This window comes from Lissotriton vulgaris, chromosome 12 (assembly GCF_964263255.1).
Source record: "Lissotriton vulgaris chromosome 12, aLisVul1.2, whole genome shotgun sequence".
Taxonomy (NCBI): domain Eukaryota; kingdom Metazoa; phylum Chordata; class Amphibia; order Caudata; family Salamandridae; genus Lissotriton; species Lissotriton vulgaris.
The window spans coordinates 154,193,453-154,209,652 of NC_141700.1; the positions used below are offsets into that span (position 1 = coordinate 154,193,453).

General features: G+C 44.8%; 2 protein-coding genes across 3 annotated transcripts in view; one reads left to right on the top strand and one right to left on the bottom strand.

Annotated features, from left to right (window-relative positions):
- Positions 1-14,326, bottom strand: part of UBQLN4 (ubiquilin 4) — a 105,392-nt gene extending 91,066 nt beyond the window's left edge. The window contains exon 1 of one of the 2 annotated variants that reach the window (XM_086947649.1): positions 14,134-14,326. In XM_086947649.1, the coding sequence (XP_086803775.1) occupies positions 14,134-14,277 (144 nt within the window). In that variant the 5' untranslated portion in view covers positions 14,278-14,326. The remainder of the gene's footprint in view (positions 1-14,133) is intronic. The other variant, XM_086947650.1, reaches the window with a different exon arrangement.
- Positions 14,327-15,264: 938 nt separating this feature from the next.
- The window catches only part of LAMTOR2 (late endosomal/lysosomal adaptor, MAPK and MTOR activator 2), a 90,648-nt gene continuing 89,712 nt past the window's right edge, over positions 15,265-16,200 (top strand). Inside the window, exon 1 of the mRNA XM_086947651.1 lies at positions 15,265-15,564. Within this exon, the coding sequence (XP_086803777.1) occupies positions 15,497-15,564 (68 nt within the window). The 5' untranslated portion in view covers positions 15,265-15,496. The remainder of the gene's footprint in view (positions 15,565-16,200) is intronic.

Sequence of the window (16,200 nt, forward strand, 5' to 3'; positions counted from 1 at the left end):
ACGCATCCAAAACGCCTCAGCCAGACTCGTACTAGACATCCCCCGCCAAGCTCACATTTCCGGTCACCTGAAAGACCTCCACTGGCTCCCCGTCAACAAGAGGATAACGTTCCGACTCCTCACCCACGCACACAAAGCCCTCTACGACCTAGGATCCGAATGCCTCAACACGCGCCAACTACGTTCGTCCAATCAGGCCCTCGCCGCAATTCCGCACATCCACAGATCCACCATGGGGGGGGGAAGATCCTTCTCCTACTTAGCGGCCAAAACCTGGAATTCTCTCCCCACCCACCTCCGCCTTACACAGAACCACCTCTCCTTCAGAAAGCAACTGAAAACTTGGATATTCGATAAGTAAAGTTCCCCCCCCCCCCCCTTCCTACAAGCGCCTTGAGACCCTCTGGGTGAGTAGTGCGCTAATCAAATTTTGAACTTGAACTTGATACAACAGGTTGAACTACAGCAAGGGTGATATCTGCTTCCAAGGCCATGCATTCATCACTAGAGAGTTGGTAAGTCCACGTCAGTTAGGAAGACTTCTATCTGGGCAGGTCTTTATAAAGGGTCCCGTAGAATTTCGCAAATTCTTCAAGAATTTCCCTTCCCATGGCATACAGAGTATGCCTCCACCCCCTGTATTTGGTAGACGCATCAGGTCTCCATTTCACTGTGGCTTAGTCAGGCCAACAATTTCCCAGCCTTGTTGCGGACATCATAAAGACGATGGTGCGTAGCTAGCATTTGATTGTGTGCTTTATCAGTGACAAGTGCTATACATTCGGCTCACAGGGCTACAACCCGTCTGACTGTTAGGGGGGATGAAGAATGTGTGTTCATCGTCTCCGCCTTCCAGAGTTGTTTCTCGAGCTCCTCCACAGCTCTAAAAGCCTTCTTTTTCTTGAAGGTGATAATATTCTGCATTTTATTTCACATGACTGCCTTATATACCTCCCAGAGTATAGCTGCCAATTTGACAGTCTTTATTTTCTAGGAAGTAGAGTTCAGACTCTGTACGGATCTCTCGTAGGGTAGTCCCAGCTCTTAGTGCCCAGGGATTTAATCTCCATTCCCTATTGGTTTCACTAGGTATCTCCCCTATCATTGCCCCTGAGTTGTATAAGTAGCCTCTATCATGTGGGTGATGTCGATGCCATAGGTCTGAGTGCCTCAATGTATCCACAAAATGAGCCAGGGATGTGGCTCTAATCAGGCCTGAAGAGGCCCCTGATCTGTCGTGGTCTGGGCTCATCACATCGTTAAAATCTCCCCAAGGATGTGTAGGGAGAATTCAGTTTCCAACAGGATTTTCAATGAGTTTGTTTAGAGTGCATTGTTGAGGGCAGGGAGGGGCATAGACACTTACAATAGTGACATTCAGTTGTCCCCAAATACCCTGGACTGCAGCATATGTCCCATATGGATCGAACCATGATTTTTTTTATAGTTGAAGAAAAAAAAAAAAAAAAAGGAGGGGGTTCGGATTAGAATTGCCACCCCCCTGGATCCAGACGTGAACACTGTGTGCTAGCACAGTGTATACCCCCCAACTTTCACCTGGAAAAGAGCAACGACAGCAGCGCCACCACCCTTTTGGACGATCTCGCCAACCTTGGACTCAAACAACTTGTCACTACCCCCACCCACGTTGCAGGACACACACTCGACCCTATCTTCACCTCCAGCAAACATGTCTCATTCAGTCACACCACAGCTCTTCATTGGACGGACCACAGCTGCGTTCACTTTATCTATAATAAGACCACAATCCACAACCATCCTCAACCCACTCTGCAAAGAAATTGGAACAAAATCACCATCGACCAGATCTCATCGCTTCTTCTAAACCCCCCCGCCCACTCCTCTAACCCCGACCTAGCAGCCATTAACCTCACCCAATGGCTATCCAACAGCGCCGACATCCTAACACCGTTGAAAAAACGTCAAATCAAACTAGGCAGCAAAAACGCCTCTTGGTTCAACGATGATCTTAAGAAATCCAAGAAACTCTGTCGCTCCCTAGAGAAGGCCTGGAAAAAAAACCTAAACACCAGCACCAGGGACACCATCAAAAACGCCACCCGCATACACCACCAACTAATCCGATCTGCCAAGAAAGCTGCATTCAAAGACCGACTAGAAACAACGCCCACAACAGCAAGGAATTATTCAACATCGTCAAAGAATTTACCAACCCATCAGCCAACTCCAACGACATCACCCCCTCTCAAGCCCTCTGCGACTCCTTAGCTTCATTCTTCCACAACAAAATCGCAGACATTCACAACAGCTTCGACAACCGTCCCGGAGACCATCCCACCCAACCTGCTGCTGTACCCTCACTCCCCTTGAACATCCTTAATGAATGGAACCCAATCTCCACTGAGGACACCATCCGCCTGATGAACTCCATTCACTGAGGATCCCCCACAGACCCATGCCCTCACCACATCTTCAACAAAGCTGACTCCATCATAGCACCACACCTCCGAGACGTCATCAACTGCTCCCTCAACTCCGCCACATTCCCGGAAAGCTGGAAACACGCAGAACGCAGCGCCCTCCTGAAAAAACCCACAGCTGACCCCACCGAACTCAAAAACTACCGCCCCATCTCGCTTCTTCCATTCCCGGCCAAAGTCATAGAGAAAGCTGTCAACAACCAGCTCGCCGCCTTCCTCGAAACCAACAAATCCCTCGACTCCTCACAGTCAGGCTTCCGAGCCAAACACAGCACGGAGACAGCCCTTATCGCAGCAACAGACGACATTCAAACCCTACTGGACAATGGAGACACAGTCGCCCTCATCCTCCTCGACCTCTCCGCGGCCTTCGACACAGTCTGTCATAGCACCCTTTTACAGCGCCTCAGAAACGTCGGAATCCAGGGAAAAGCACTGGAATGGATCACATCGTTCCTCACCGGAAGAACCCAGAGAGTCCGCCTCCCACCATTCAAGTCAGAGGCCACTGATGTCATCTGCGGCGTGCCACAAGGATCGTCACTCAGCCCCACCCTCTTCAACGTATACATGAGCCACCTTGCGGCCATCGCTCACCAACACAACCTCAACATCATCTCCTACGCTGATGACACTCAACTGATCCTCTCACTCACCAAAGACCCTAACACCGCCAAAACCAACTTACACGAAGGAATGAAAGAAGTAGCCGAATGGATTTAGCACAGCCGTCTGAAACTGAACTCAGACAAAACAGAAGTCCTCATCTTAGGCACCTCCCCCTCTGCCTGGGATGACTCTTGGTGGCCAGAGGCCCTTGGGAAAAGCACCCATCCCGACGGACCACGCACGGAACCTGGGCGTCATCCTGGACTCCTCACTCTCGATGACCAGACAAGTCAACGCCGTCTCATCTTCTTGCTTCAACATTCTTCGCATGCTCAAAAAAACATTTCGCTGGATCCCCACCGAAACTAGAAAAACGGTCACCCACGCACTGGTCACGAGCCGCCTGGACTACGGAAACACCCTATACGCCGGTACCACCGCAAAACTCCAGAAAAACTCCAACGCATCCAGAATGCTTCAGCCAGGCTCATACTAGACATCCCGCGTAAAGAACACATCTCCGGTCACCTGAAAAACCTCCACTGGCTCCCTGTAAATAAGAGGATCACTTTCTGCCTCCTAACCCACGCACACAAAGCACTTTACGAACTTGGACCCGAATGCCTCAACACACGACTGTCCTTCTACACCCCCTCCCGCCAGCTACGATCCTCCAACCAAGCCCTTGCCACTGTACCTCGCATCAACAAAACCACCATGGGAGGTAGATCCTTCTCTTACCTGGCAGCTAAAACCTGGAACTCACTTCCCACTCACCTTCGCCTTACACAGAACCACCTAGCATTCAGAAAGCAACTTAAAACTTGGATATTCGACAAGTAATTCCCCACCGTTCTTCAAGCGCCTTGAGACCCTATGGGTATGTAGCGCGCTATACATTGACTTTGACTTTGATTTATATGCCATGTAAGCCTAGACCACTGCGTGTGGGCTAGATCACTGACATGCATTACATCTGACAGATTGTAGCTTGAATCTTCACATCTCAGTGAAACATACATTATGAGCCTGGTATGACATCCTCTCGCCGATCAAAAAAATCAAAAAACATGTTGAACAGTGCAAACATAACAAGCAAACGTTGATCCTTATTCCCCCTACCCAGCCCCGCACACATCCATCCCCATATGACATAAGGGAACCCTATTGCAGGTCCGGCCGGGGGTGTCTGTAGCCCTCTCCATCCCAAACTACCTACATGTAATCAAAAGAGCAGATAAAATATAAGGAAGAGAAAAAGATTGGTTTGGCATTCTCATTCAACATGCCTTCAGGACAGAGAGGCATCCATTGTGGGACAACCGATTCAATATCAGATTTTACTCAACCCATAGGACAACATTCGCTCTAACAGACTCTCTGCATTCACCACCCAGTCACTCTTAGTTGGGGATGTATCCAGTAGTGAGTAATAAAAGGATAAAGGTCACAGTACCGCTCAGTATACACACACGTCAGATCATACACACACCTCTCTCTTCAGGCACTGCACTACTGATATCGCTCAAAGTTAATAGGGAGATGAAAGGTCACATCTCTAGAATAACACACTTTCGAAAGCGATGCACAGGGGGGTAATGGCTCGCATTGTCCACATACTCAAAATCACCCCCTCCATCTCAAGAATCTACCAATCATTGCTGCCTTCCTGTAATACTCCTGGATCTCGAGTTGGTCTAATTACGTCACGATCCAGTTCATCTTCAGTGGGCCGCTAGATATCCTCCTCTTCTCTCCCAGTCAAGGAGAGCTGGCTTCCCCATCAACCCCGGACAGACACTCTGATTCTGACGAGGACTGCCTCATGGTTGCTTCCCTAGTCCATTCTACATGGGAGCTGTTAGTGGGCCTGTTGGAATGTTCTCCACACTTCCACTTGGTGGACCATTGTTTTGGCCGTGTCCGAAGGGTGTCCCTCTCAGCCATAACAGTCCGTCAGGTTCAGAGCGGAGGCTTCTCCTCCAGGCAGGTCCAGGCCTCCTTCGCCACTGCAAAGAAGTAGGATTTTCCCTTAAAGAGCACCTAAAGGTTGAAGGGGAAAGTGACATATTGCATTTGTAGGGCATGGAGTTTTGCCTTTACTGCGTCAAAAGACATGCGCTGCTTACGGACCCTGTACGTATATTCGTATTATGGAGAATTCAACTTGATTTCACCCAATCGTTGCGTTTCCCGGAGTAATGCATATTGGTCTTGGAAATTCAGGGGCCGAGCTATGATTGCATGCGATGGAGCGCCTGGAAGTGGCCAGACCGCCAATGCTCTATGACAAAGCAGGTAGAGACGGTGGCCTGAAACAATTGCTCAAGAAGTCAGACAGGTTAGGCCCCTCACTCCCTTCAGGCCATGGCTTTGACCAGGAGGTCGAAACGAGCCAGCCAGTGAAATAAACTACATGGTGAATGAATTCCTGGAGTGCCGGCTTTTTCTTAGGTATATTTAACTTCAAGGAATATATATATGTACAACTGAGAGTTTCTATCAGGGGAGCAGATCCTCCGTACATGTCGCAGCTATACTCAAAGCGATCGCTGCCCCCCCCCCCCCCCCCCCCGGAGCTATGGAGCACTAATGGAAAAATTGAAAAAACAAAATAACATCGTAATAGGAAACTCTGATAAGGGGGGGAATATTGTATTGTGGCCCCTCAATGACTATCTAACCGAGGCAGAAAGACAACTCAACGATGTTCAATGTTACCACCATAGCACGCCCCTCCGGTATAAACAGATGCAAGATGAACTATGCAGCAAATTACTGGCTTGGAAGAGCAAGGGACTCCCAAGTCTAGAAGAGTTTGAATTCCTGAAAAAGGAGTTCCCCAAAACACCGGTAATCTATTTTATACCGAAAATCCACAAGAATAGGGAAAAACCTCCTGGACGTCCAATTATTGCGGCCTGTGACGGGCCCCTTAAAAATATGTTTAGATACATAGACTTTTTCCTTCAGGAACACGTTCAAAACTTAGAATCCTATGTAAGAGACACTGGGGATTTTTTGTTGAAGATTGGATAAGTGGAATGGCAGGAGGGGTACAAACTGATTACTCTTGATGTAACATCTCTATACACGTGTATAAAAAATCCAGATGGTATTAAGGCAGTGAATTATTTTCTTGCCAGGAGACCAATAGAGTTCACGTCACACAACAGGGTGATTATGGACATGTTGGTCTTCTGTCTGGAACATAACTTCTTTCTATTCAGAAAACAAATGTTTCGCCAAATACAGGGTGTTGCAATGGGGGCCAGCTTCTCCCCCAGCTACGCATGTTTATTCATGGGCTGGTGGGAGGAGCTGGTTCTTCGGAGGCAACACGGTGACACATACAAAGATAAGGTAATATCGTGGCTACGATATATAGACGATCTAATGATTGTATGGAATGGAACAGAGGAGGAGGCAGAGGAGTTCATTGCTAATTTGAATAACAATATGAATTTAAATTTTACATCACACACCAGCAGTGACCAAATCCCATTCTTAGATGTTCTAATCAAAATAGAAAATTTGAAGATCAGTACTACACTGTTTAGAAAAGAAACTTCTGGAAACACATTGCTACATGCGACGAGCGCACATCCAGCTCATCTGATACATAGTATCTCCTATGGGGAGATGCTTAGATTGCGCAGAATATGCAGTAGTGAGGCCGAACTGGTTAAAAACCAACAGGAAAGTAAATTGAGATTCATGGATCGGGGATACAGTGCCAAAACTATTAAAAGCGCAATTCAGAAATCTAGGACGAGGGCCAGGGAGGATTTATTGGTACAAGCTAGTACATCGCCAAATACCCAACAAAATAGGACATCAATGATAGAAGAGGGCCCAAGACTCATTCTTACATATAATCGTCAGCACAAATTGTTGCGCCAAATAGTTCAGAATAACTGGCACATAGTAAAGGATGACCCCGTCATTGGTAACTCACTTCCTCAATTTACTGCCATAACGTTTAGAAATGCTACATCGATGGCAGATATTTTAGTAACCAGTAGCCCGGAATGTAAAAGTAGTACAGATTGGCTTAAAGGCAAGGAAGGTTTTTTTTAAACGTATCAGCTGTAAAGCATGTACATTTGGTATAAACAAAACATCTTATATGACGGCCTTTGGCTCAAAACCCCAAATGATTAAACAACATTTAACTTGCAAAAGCGAATATGTAGTATACATCTTGGAATGTAGCTGCAATCTCAGATATGTTGGAAGCACAAAACTGCCGGGGCACCAAAGGATATTACAGCATATCAGGGCGATAACCAACAGTGACCCTAGCTACCCGGTAGCCCGTCACTTCAAGGAACACCATGGGGGAAAAACAAGAGATCTAAAATACTACCGGATAGATAGTGTCCCCATCCAAAGAAGAGGCGGCGACAGGGAGGGTATGCTGCGTCGTCTGGAAGCACACTATATTTTACTATTGGACAGTAAACAGCCCAATGGGTTAAATATGGGTGAAGATTTACATACATATCTAAACTAACAACCAGCATAAGAACTTACAAGTGCTTACACCAACATTGCCATACAATCTAAATATCGGTTTTAGAAAAACGATCAAGAAGATTAATCAAAAGAAACAAGGTCAGGCCACATTCCCCAAGAATGTGTGGGGGGGGATTGTATTTATGTGTGTCTACAAATGACGTCTTTAAAAATGGCTTATTTGCACAATTATAATTATGAAATCTTATATAATCTATTATGGATTTTAGACAAAGATTATATTTATGGTCGCAATCTTAACAATGATTTCAGTTGAATATTTATATTGTCTACTGTATATAATTATATGATGAATGGATTTTTAATTTTCTAATTTAAGGCATGAATTGAATTGGTTTTTAAAACATTTTTTAATACAAGGGATGTTTTTAACTAATTGTGGGAATCATGTCCTTGAATTGAGATAAAAATAATGAATTGTCCATTTGGCCTGCGTTCCTAGTTGCTGTGAAAAACACTAGCCGATACTGAAATAAAACCATATAAATGTCACAGGAAGTACTAGATTATGACAATACATATTAATCAGTACGATTATATACTGGTGAAGAAAACATGATAGTTTGTTTCATATGCACCTTATTATTTATGCACTTCAGCACTTTCCACTTATAAGACACCAATAGGGTGAATCATTGGGTTTTCCTATGTAGAAGCACAGCACAAGAAAATTAGAAAAAACACATGTAATCGGTAAATCAATCAGTGATTTTATTCATAGATAAAAATGGCAGTGGTGAGGTGTATATACAAATGACTAATATACGTTACACGGAGCATGATGCTGACAATATGACTGCATTTAAGCAAAGCATTACTAAAAAGAAAAACTGTATTTTACAGGTATTACCAAATCTCTTTTCTTTTTGCAGCACAACCTTTTAATTGTATTTTACAATTATTTGCTGTCAATGTATTTTACAAATATTATCTACGTGTATCACAGAAATGACACTGTATTTCACATTTAAAAAAATCAAAATGTTGATGTAACTTGAGAAAGAAAAACAGACCATAGAACATGTGAATATTTCTTTTATGTTTATTATTGCACTTTAAAAGGGTGTGTGCTTCACGACTATGTTGTCATGTGATCAAGGCAGGAATCTGCCGAAACGCGTCGTGAGGATTTTTGGTGGCGTCTTAAGAAAATAAACTAAAATAGCACCAAGTTGGGTCTGCCTCATCTTCTTATGCGAATCCGGCTGGAATTTGTGGTTGGAGCGAGCGTTATTGGAAATATATATATATATATATATATATATATATATATATATATATATATATATATACACACACACAACAGAGTTTCTATCAGGGGAGCAGATCCTCCGTACATGTCGCAGCTATACTCAAAGCGATCGCTGCCACCCCCGCCAGCACACCAGTACCTTCTGCCCTCACTGTGGCCTGGCTCCACTCAAAGTGGCCTGCTGAGCTTTCTCAGGTGAACTGCCTCTGCTGCATTGGGTGTTTGACACCACGGGACCGCCTCCTCCGCAGCTCGACCCAGGGGTACCAGGAATGCAATGGCGCACCCTTCGCTCCAATCGCCATCTCAGCACCCACGGCTGGCAGCCACAATCACCTCAGCTACCAGCTCACCAGAGGATTATGGATCTGTAGACCTCAGTTCAGGGGGTGGGAGGAGCACTGCGAAGTCGTCCAACTGGGCCTTAGCATCTCAAGCAGACAAGACTCCAGGGCCCGCTGCATGTCTCAGGGAAGTTACAGCAGCCCCCTCGCTCCCCAGAGTAGGACGTTGCCTTGTGCATTGAGGGGCACCATACTGCATAGATAGCATTAGGGGGCAACAGGAGCAGCGACCTCCCTCCTCCAGGCACTCACCACTGCGTAACTGCCCCCTCTAAGGGAGGCGTCATGTCTCTGGTCCACCACGCATTACTGTGGCTATCAGCCCCAGGTTCTCTTGATCGTTCCGCTGCAGGCAATCAGATCCTGGTCTGTCACATTCCAGCAAGGGTGGAAGGAGGGGTGCACTGTATATATCGACGGGTTACCTCTCACATTGCAGCCCTCCAACCCCAGCAGCCTCCATTTTGGTGCGGAGCATTACACCGTACTGGAGCTGCAGTTGGGCAGAATGGCCAGCAGCTTTGCCTTCTCTGGCAGCAATCAGTATACTGGGATATCAGGATTTATGGGGGTCTATTACATCCGGGAATACAGAATTGATGCAGGATAAAGGGGCCGGGCACGTCTAGCCCACCATCTTGACGACCACGCCCTCTCTTACCTCAATCTTGAGCAAACATACATAGCAAAGCGCTAGCAAGGATCACACTCATTATCAGGATTAAAAGTAATTTATAACGAAGAAAACATGATATATAATATGTATAAATGGAGATATTTTTCCTACACTTCCAGAAGAAGTTACTAGTACTGAGTTCTGCCACAGTGAGAAGACAGCGACTCGAGTCTGGACCAGACAGGGTACAGCCCGCAAAAAAACCTGGGCTACGCTACTGTGACAAGCACATGACGTTTTGAGAAGCATCTCCCTGGATGCTTTCAGTTATCGCTTTTCTCTGAAGTTATGTGGTTTCCTGTTTTTATCAAGGAGTGTAAATCTGTCACCACATTTAGTGATGTGGTGAAAACAGTAACCTGGGATCTTGAAGTAAGAATGTGCTCCTAAGATGTACTTGTTAGCCTAATATAAGTGTTACACATTTTGTTCGCCGAAATGCATTAGTAGCAACTTGTCATGCAATGTAATGTAAAAAACGACAGCTATGAACAAAGAATACGGTACAGCAGCGTATCATATGGATATGGGCTTGGCGGTAGGAGGTAGTCATATGTTAGGATCGAGGTGAATATCAGAAGTAATGATGGGAAATCCCTTTATGCATGGACTCCTTTAAATCCTGAAACAAGACTAGACTAGTTCCTCCGATAGGATCAGAAACCACAGGTGATTCCCCTTTAACTACATAACTTTGTACAACCAAGGTTTCCAGTTTTAAAATGGGTGTCTTCATTGTAGCCTAAAACAATTGTCTTCCTAGTTTAGTGCTACACGTTTCTTTATAACCCTTACAAGATGAATACCTTCAGCCTTTACGCACATGATTCTGTTTGTAAGCAACTGTGTCATCCAGCGCTTCTAACTCAGGCTAATCCGGTGGGCCATCCTATGGGTGGAATGATGGTAGGTAGCGACGAAAATTTCAGGGGCACTCGCCTTTGTGTAAGACGGATTGTAGAATGGCCGTGTCCTCTACTTTCCGTTCAGAACCCTAGAATACTGTAGTTAAGCTGATTTGCAGCTCTGTCTGCAGATCTATCAGTAGACAAACTGACTTTGCATAGGGTGACCGGCTTGTGGGGCCCTAAACTTTATCCTGTGCTCAAATGAAGCCTATGTATGTTCCACCAAGGACTGACTGTAAATTGTAGATAGCCCATTATGGTAGTATGCCAGGCCTTCAGAGGACCAGTTGGCATTTGCGGTCCACCTCCTTTTGTGAAAACCTATATAGAAACCATACAAAAACGGATTTTGCTGTGGTTGTTGGACTTATGAGTTTTAAACCTAGCACTCCAACTTCTCTGGACATGAGTTAAATACTGGGCTAGCTAGTTTCATTAATCTGGATTACTAGAAAAGCTAGGCTGCAAGCGTACACAGAATGAATGCAAAACGACTCCTAAGGTGAGTCTTTTATGTTAAGACTGGGAATAAACTGGAGAAACCTATACGGATGTGACATGGCATGGGAGTAGAGGAAGCTTTTTGACCAGTGCACAGGAAATGATCTTTGACAAGGAAGAAAAGAAGCAAGGTGTAGGTGAGGGCATAATACGTTAAAGGCAACTCCTGGAACAGTTGTACAGATAACACAAAGATCAAGCAATGAAGTTGGCAACAACTACACCGTAGATAACTAATTTACAAGAGAGAATGAGCTCTTACAGAGACATTTAACAACTCCAGTTGTAATGAGCCAGCATCTAGCGCCATTTCCGGCTTTGCAGAAGGTCATATCACCTATTTACAGTTTGAGATGGATTTTATAATATAGTGTCCCATTGGCACAAAGCACACCGATTACAACTTTCTAGTCCAAAAGTTATGAGGACATTTTTGACCAGCAAGAGGAATTAAAACACTGGCACTAAAATCTAGCATGTCAAAGGCTACTTGCAGCACCAAGAGCTGCTGTTCATAACACTACCTCTGGAGACCTAGTGGGGAATTGGATGACCTCCAGTTTATCACGAAACACCAGAGCAAGGCAGGGCTGTCCAATAACACAAAAAAAAGTTGTGGACAGATTTTTGATAGTCCTAAATTTCTGGTTTCATCAGAGGTACAAATCCCCATAAAAGCACTCATCAACGGTGGACTTTGGTTGTTTAAACAATGTGTGCTAAGTGATCTGTAGATACTCAGCTACCTGAGCAGCATTACCAGCCTTCTTGCACTCAGGCATTTCAAAAGTCACCAAACAGATTGCACAAATTCTGAATAATTCACTGGGCAAACTATCAAATTAGAATGTAATCAACTGTTCGTCATCTGTTGTGATGCATAGTTATGTCGCTTGTGTCATTTTAACAAATGCCAATAAAAAAAGTTTGCAAAATGGCATACAAGCTCCAAACCTATTACCTCCTGCAGAAACCTTGACTATACAATCTAGCTAAGCTTGAAAAGTGAAATGTACACATGCAGTACCTCGGATCTACAACCTGAGTGCAGCAGTACCTCTACGCTAAGAATACTTGTAGTAAATTACTTCCCTCTACAAATAAGAGCCCCAGGACCCAGAAGAAAGGCCCCTATACAAGAAAACCAAGCTACGTGAATGCTAGCTTCGTCACATGTGGCAGGTTATTTACCTAGAAAGTCTATCATACCAATGTAAATTCTGTCTAGATAAAGTCAATAACTTAAAATCAGAAGTTTGTCTCTGAATGCAGCATTAAAAACTAAACAGGTACCCAGCGACATCTGGCGTGATCAGGAGGTCACAAGTTTGAATCTTGGCCTACAAATCAGCATTTCATCACCTGACATTGATAAATTATTGCCATTAAGATATGAACTATTAGCATATGTAAGATAGCTTAGAATTGGCATCTGTGCTGGTTAAAAAAAAAGTAAGGTTTGTAAACGTAGGTGACCCATCACTAAAACAACCAACACACATTCTACTCAGTTCAGCATCATCACACCCTCCAGATAGAAGTCAGCAGTACTGCAAACGCACATTCAATGATTTAACTGCCCTCCGGCAAATTAGAGCTCAAAGCATCCAGGGACTCATCTAAAGGCGTACGTACAGGCAAATGCCTAAAAAGAACTAAGGCAGGGCGCGTAAACTCAGACACTAACCCTGTCTGGAGGAAGCATTAAGTTTCATGCTGCTAAATCGTTAACATAAAAAAATGACGATATACCATGCCTTGTTTCACTTCACGCATTTAAATACACAAGTAAATTAGATAAAGCCCCATTAAAAACTTTCAGAAATATTGTAGGGTTAATTTAAAACTCCAAATAGCCTCACACGGTCACTTGATGCCCTGTTCGTACGAAAAAATAAAAGTTCGCTTTGATCCAAATGATTCACGTGGAGATTACATTTGGGGTACTCCTGAATGAAGGCAGTATTTTTGGAAGTTGGGGGAAATCTAGACGATATCGTTAAGCTGTCTGACAGCACACATATGTTCAAACAAAACAGCTGTTTAACAGACAAAATGAAATAGCTTATTTATAAAAAAAAAAAAAGAAGACAGGGGCTGTATTTGCTGTGCACTGAGTTGATCAAACTTCACTAACCTTGTATTAAAGCTTAATTATAGGAGCACAAGAGAAATCAAATAACCTGTCCTTAACCTTTGAGCCACAAAGGTGTCAGTTTCATATCCTCAAATACATCAGCCGCCTTCGACAACCAACATTACACCCCTTCCTCCCTCCAGGAGACCCTATATTTTATTAACCCCGCACCATCAACTCAATTACCAAAGCCGATGCGACCTTTCTATCACCAGTTCCAGACTTGAAGGGTAGCCCTGCTCACTTTGATCACAAAAGCAGGTTGTAGTGGGGATCCATCTGAAACAATGTTCAAATTAAACTGTGGACTGGGGTGAAGAAATATCATTTGTGTATGTACCTGCGGACTATAAAATGAGTAAGTTGGGTGCTCCGAGTAAGGTTCTGCTGACAAGTGCACTTGCACTCTCGTGTTACTCTCTCCTCGCATGACAATGCACTACTTTACTATCCAGTATCTACCACCGCTCTTCTTCACGACTCTCTACCAAGGATCTCCCTTTCCTCACCAATGCCCCTAGCACCCCTCCCCGGTGTTCCTCTACTCTAAGGAATGCCTACCCACACAGTCTCCTAAACACAAACAAACCTCCCCTTGTTTGCCTCAATTCTTTCCATGGCGCCCCCTTTAAATCTTGACTCAGCCACATCCCACACTGCTCCCTCCTTCCTCTCCCCCAGACAGAGCCCATGGCTTCCCCTCACCTCCCGCACTGACGCCTCGTCGCTGATGACAATCTCCTCCTTGTCCTTCGGGGTCTTTACGGTGACCCTGATAGGGTTCTTGCACCCCGCGCTGTCCGCCACCTCGGGGCCGAGGTCCGCACAGTCTCCGCCGCTCTCCGCCATCTTCACTGCCGACCGGGGCCAAGGGAGGGAGGCCGGCCTACCCCCAGGAAGTGCTGCGAGCGCCGGGCCGCGGCGCCAGCTGAGGTGATCTCCCACAGCGCCGCCAGCGGAGGGGAGGAAGCATTGCAGGCGAACGCTACAAACGACCCTTCAAAACCACTGCAGGGGTGGACCGAGATAATAACCCCGTTTGTTGTTTGTTTTACGGTTCATATGCTTTGCCAAAATATTTTACATTCTCAAAGTTTTGAGTAGGAATAACATTGTGTCGGGACCATAATTCTGACTGTGTACAAAGTTTTATCAACTCTTTAACTCGAAAGGTATTATTATTTTAAGCTTTTGTGTTTTTGTGTTTTTTTGTGCCTGTGTTTTTTTCATGTATTGATAGATTTTATTATCAGGTCCGACAGTAAAGGTGATATTGTAAGTATAAGGTACAAAGTACCAGCTATGAAAGGCAGAAATCGTTGCAATAGTAACCACATGATGCATCTGGTGATGACGTGTACAGTTTAGAAGATGTGATAAATAACCCTGTCAAGGGTTTATCATCGATGGCCGAGTAGGGAGTTATCACATGATTGTCTTACTGTATTAGTCACCAGTGCTCTAAAGCAGTTCAACAATATATCACATGATGATGAACGGTGTTACATTACAGAAACTGTAGCTCACTATTTATAAATGTGGGCTGTGTATTCGAGAGAAAACAAAACAAACTGGGCCTTGGCACGACACATCCTCACGCAAAATATATACACAAATATTTGTAAAAAAAAATCCTATTTGCCTATTTTGAAAGGTATAATATTTTGTCTAAAACTTAGCATACGGCTTGAAAAGTTAAATCAAAATTAATGTCAGTGAATTATCACATAACTTGGCATGCACGATGCCAACAGTGCCAGTCCAGCTTAATTGTAACAGGAGTTAAAATATCTAATTTTGGCTTAGAAACTTGACTTCACTGTTGATTATTGTAAAACGGAAGCAGTGGTATTGCAACATGTCCACAGGGTTTGCTAAGTCATTGCAGAGTGGGGGTGGCGACGTTTAACTGGAAGAGGAACTACATCTCCCATGGTGCGGTTCGCGCGCTTCCTGCCTGTTGGTTTTCTCTAGGAAGTGTCAGCTGACTCGGCGAGGTTTGAGCTTGTGCGCTGTGTTTTCTGTGCAGGTTGTACCGCGAACCCGAGCCCTGGCGGTTAGTGGTAGCATGCTGCGCCCAAAGGCCCTCACGCAGGTGCTGAGCCAGGCCAACACCGGAGGGGTGCAGAGCACGCTGTGAGTAGTGTGACGGAGCAGGCCATTTCTTGGGGGGATGCGGAACGCGCTCATTCACGTGATGTTGGGTAATAGTGGGTCATGTCTGTGAGAATATGCAGGGGAGGAATTTGTGGAGGCGTAATACAACGTAAGTATGTGGAATGAAGTGGAGAATGTTGTCTCAATAGGTAATTTATGGACTACATTCAAGGCCACTGGAATTAGACGGCAGGACCAATTTATGCGGCAGGGTTGACGGAATTATGCTGCAAAAAAGGCATTTTACGAGGTGTAACGGTAATGCAGCACCTATTGAATATGTGGTACTTCCTCATTTTGTCATTTTTACACTCGGGTTAACACTGTCTGGGAGGGGTTCAACCCATTAGTACCAGTCTGATACCTAAATACATCAGTAAGCAGCAGGAAATGTACCACAGAACCTTTACCAAGGGCCTTCCAATGTACAGCAATGCGCGTTGTCACTCCCCCCGCCCCTCCTCCCCAATAACTTTTGATGTGTTTTAGCTAGAAAATCTGCAGGTTATGCAGAATATGATGTATTATGTGGAAAATCCATAACATTACAGGTTAACCTAAAGTAAACGCTTAAAACACTGACTATATCCTCGTCAAGACTAGATGTTTCCCAGC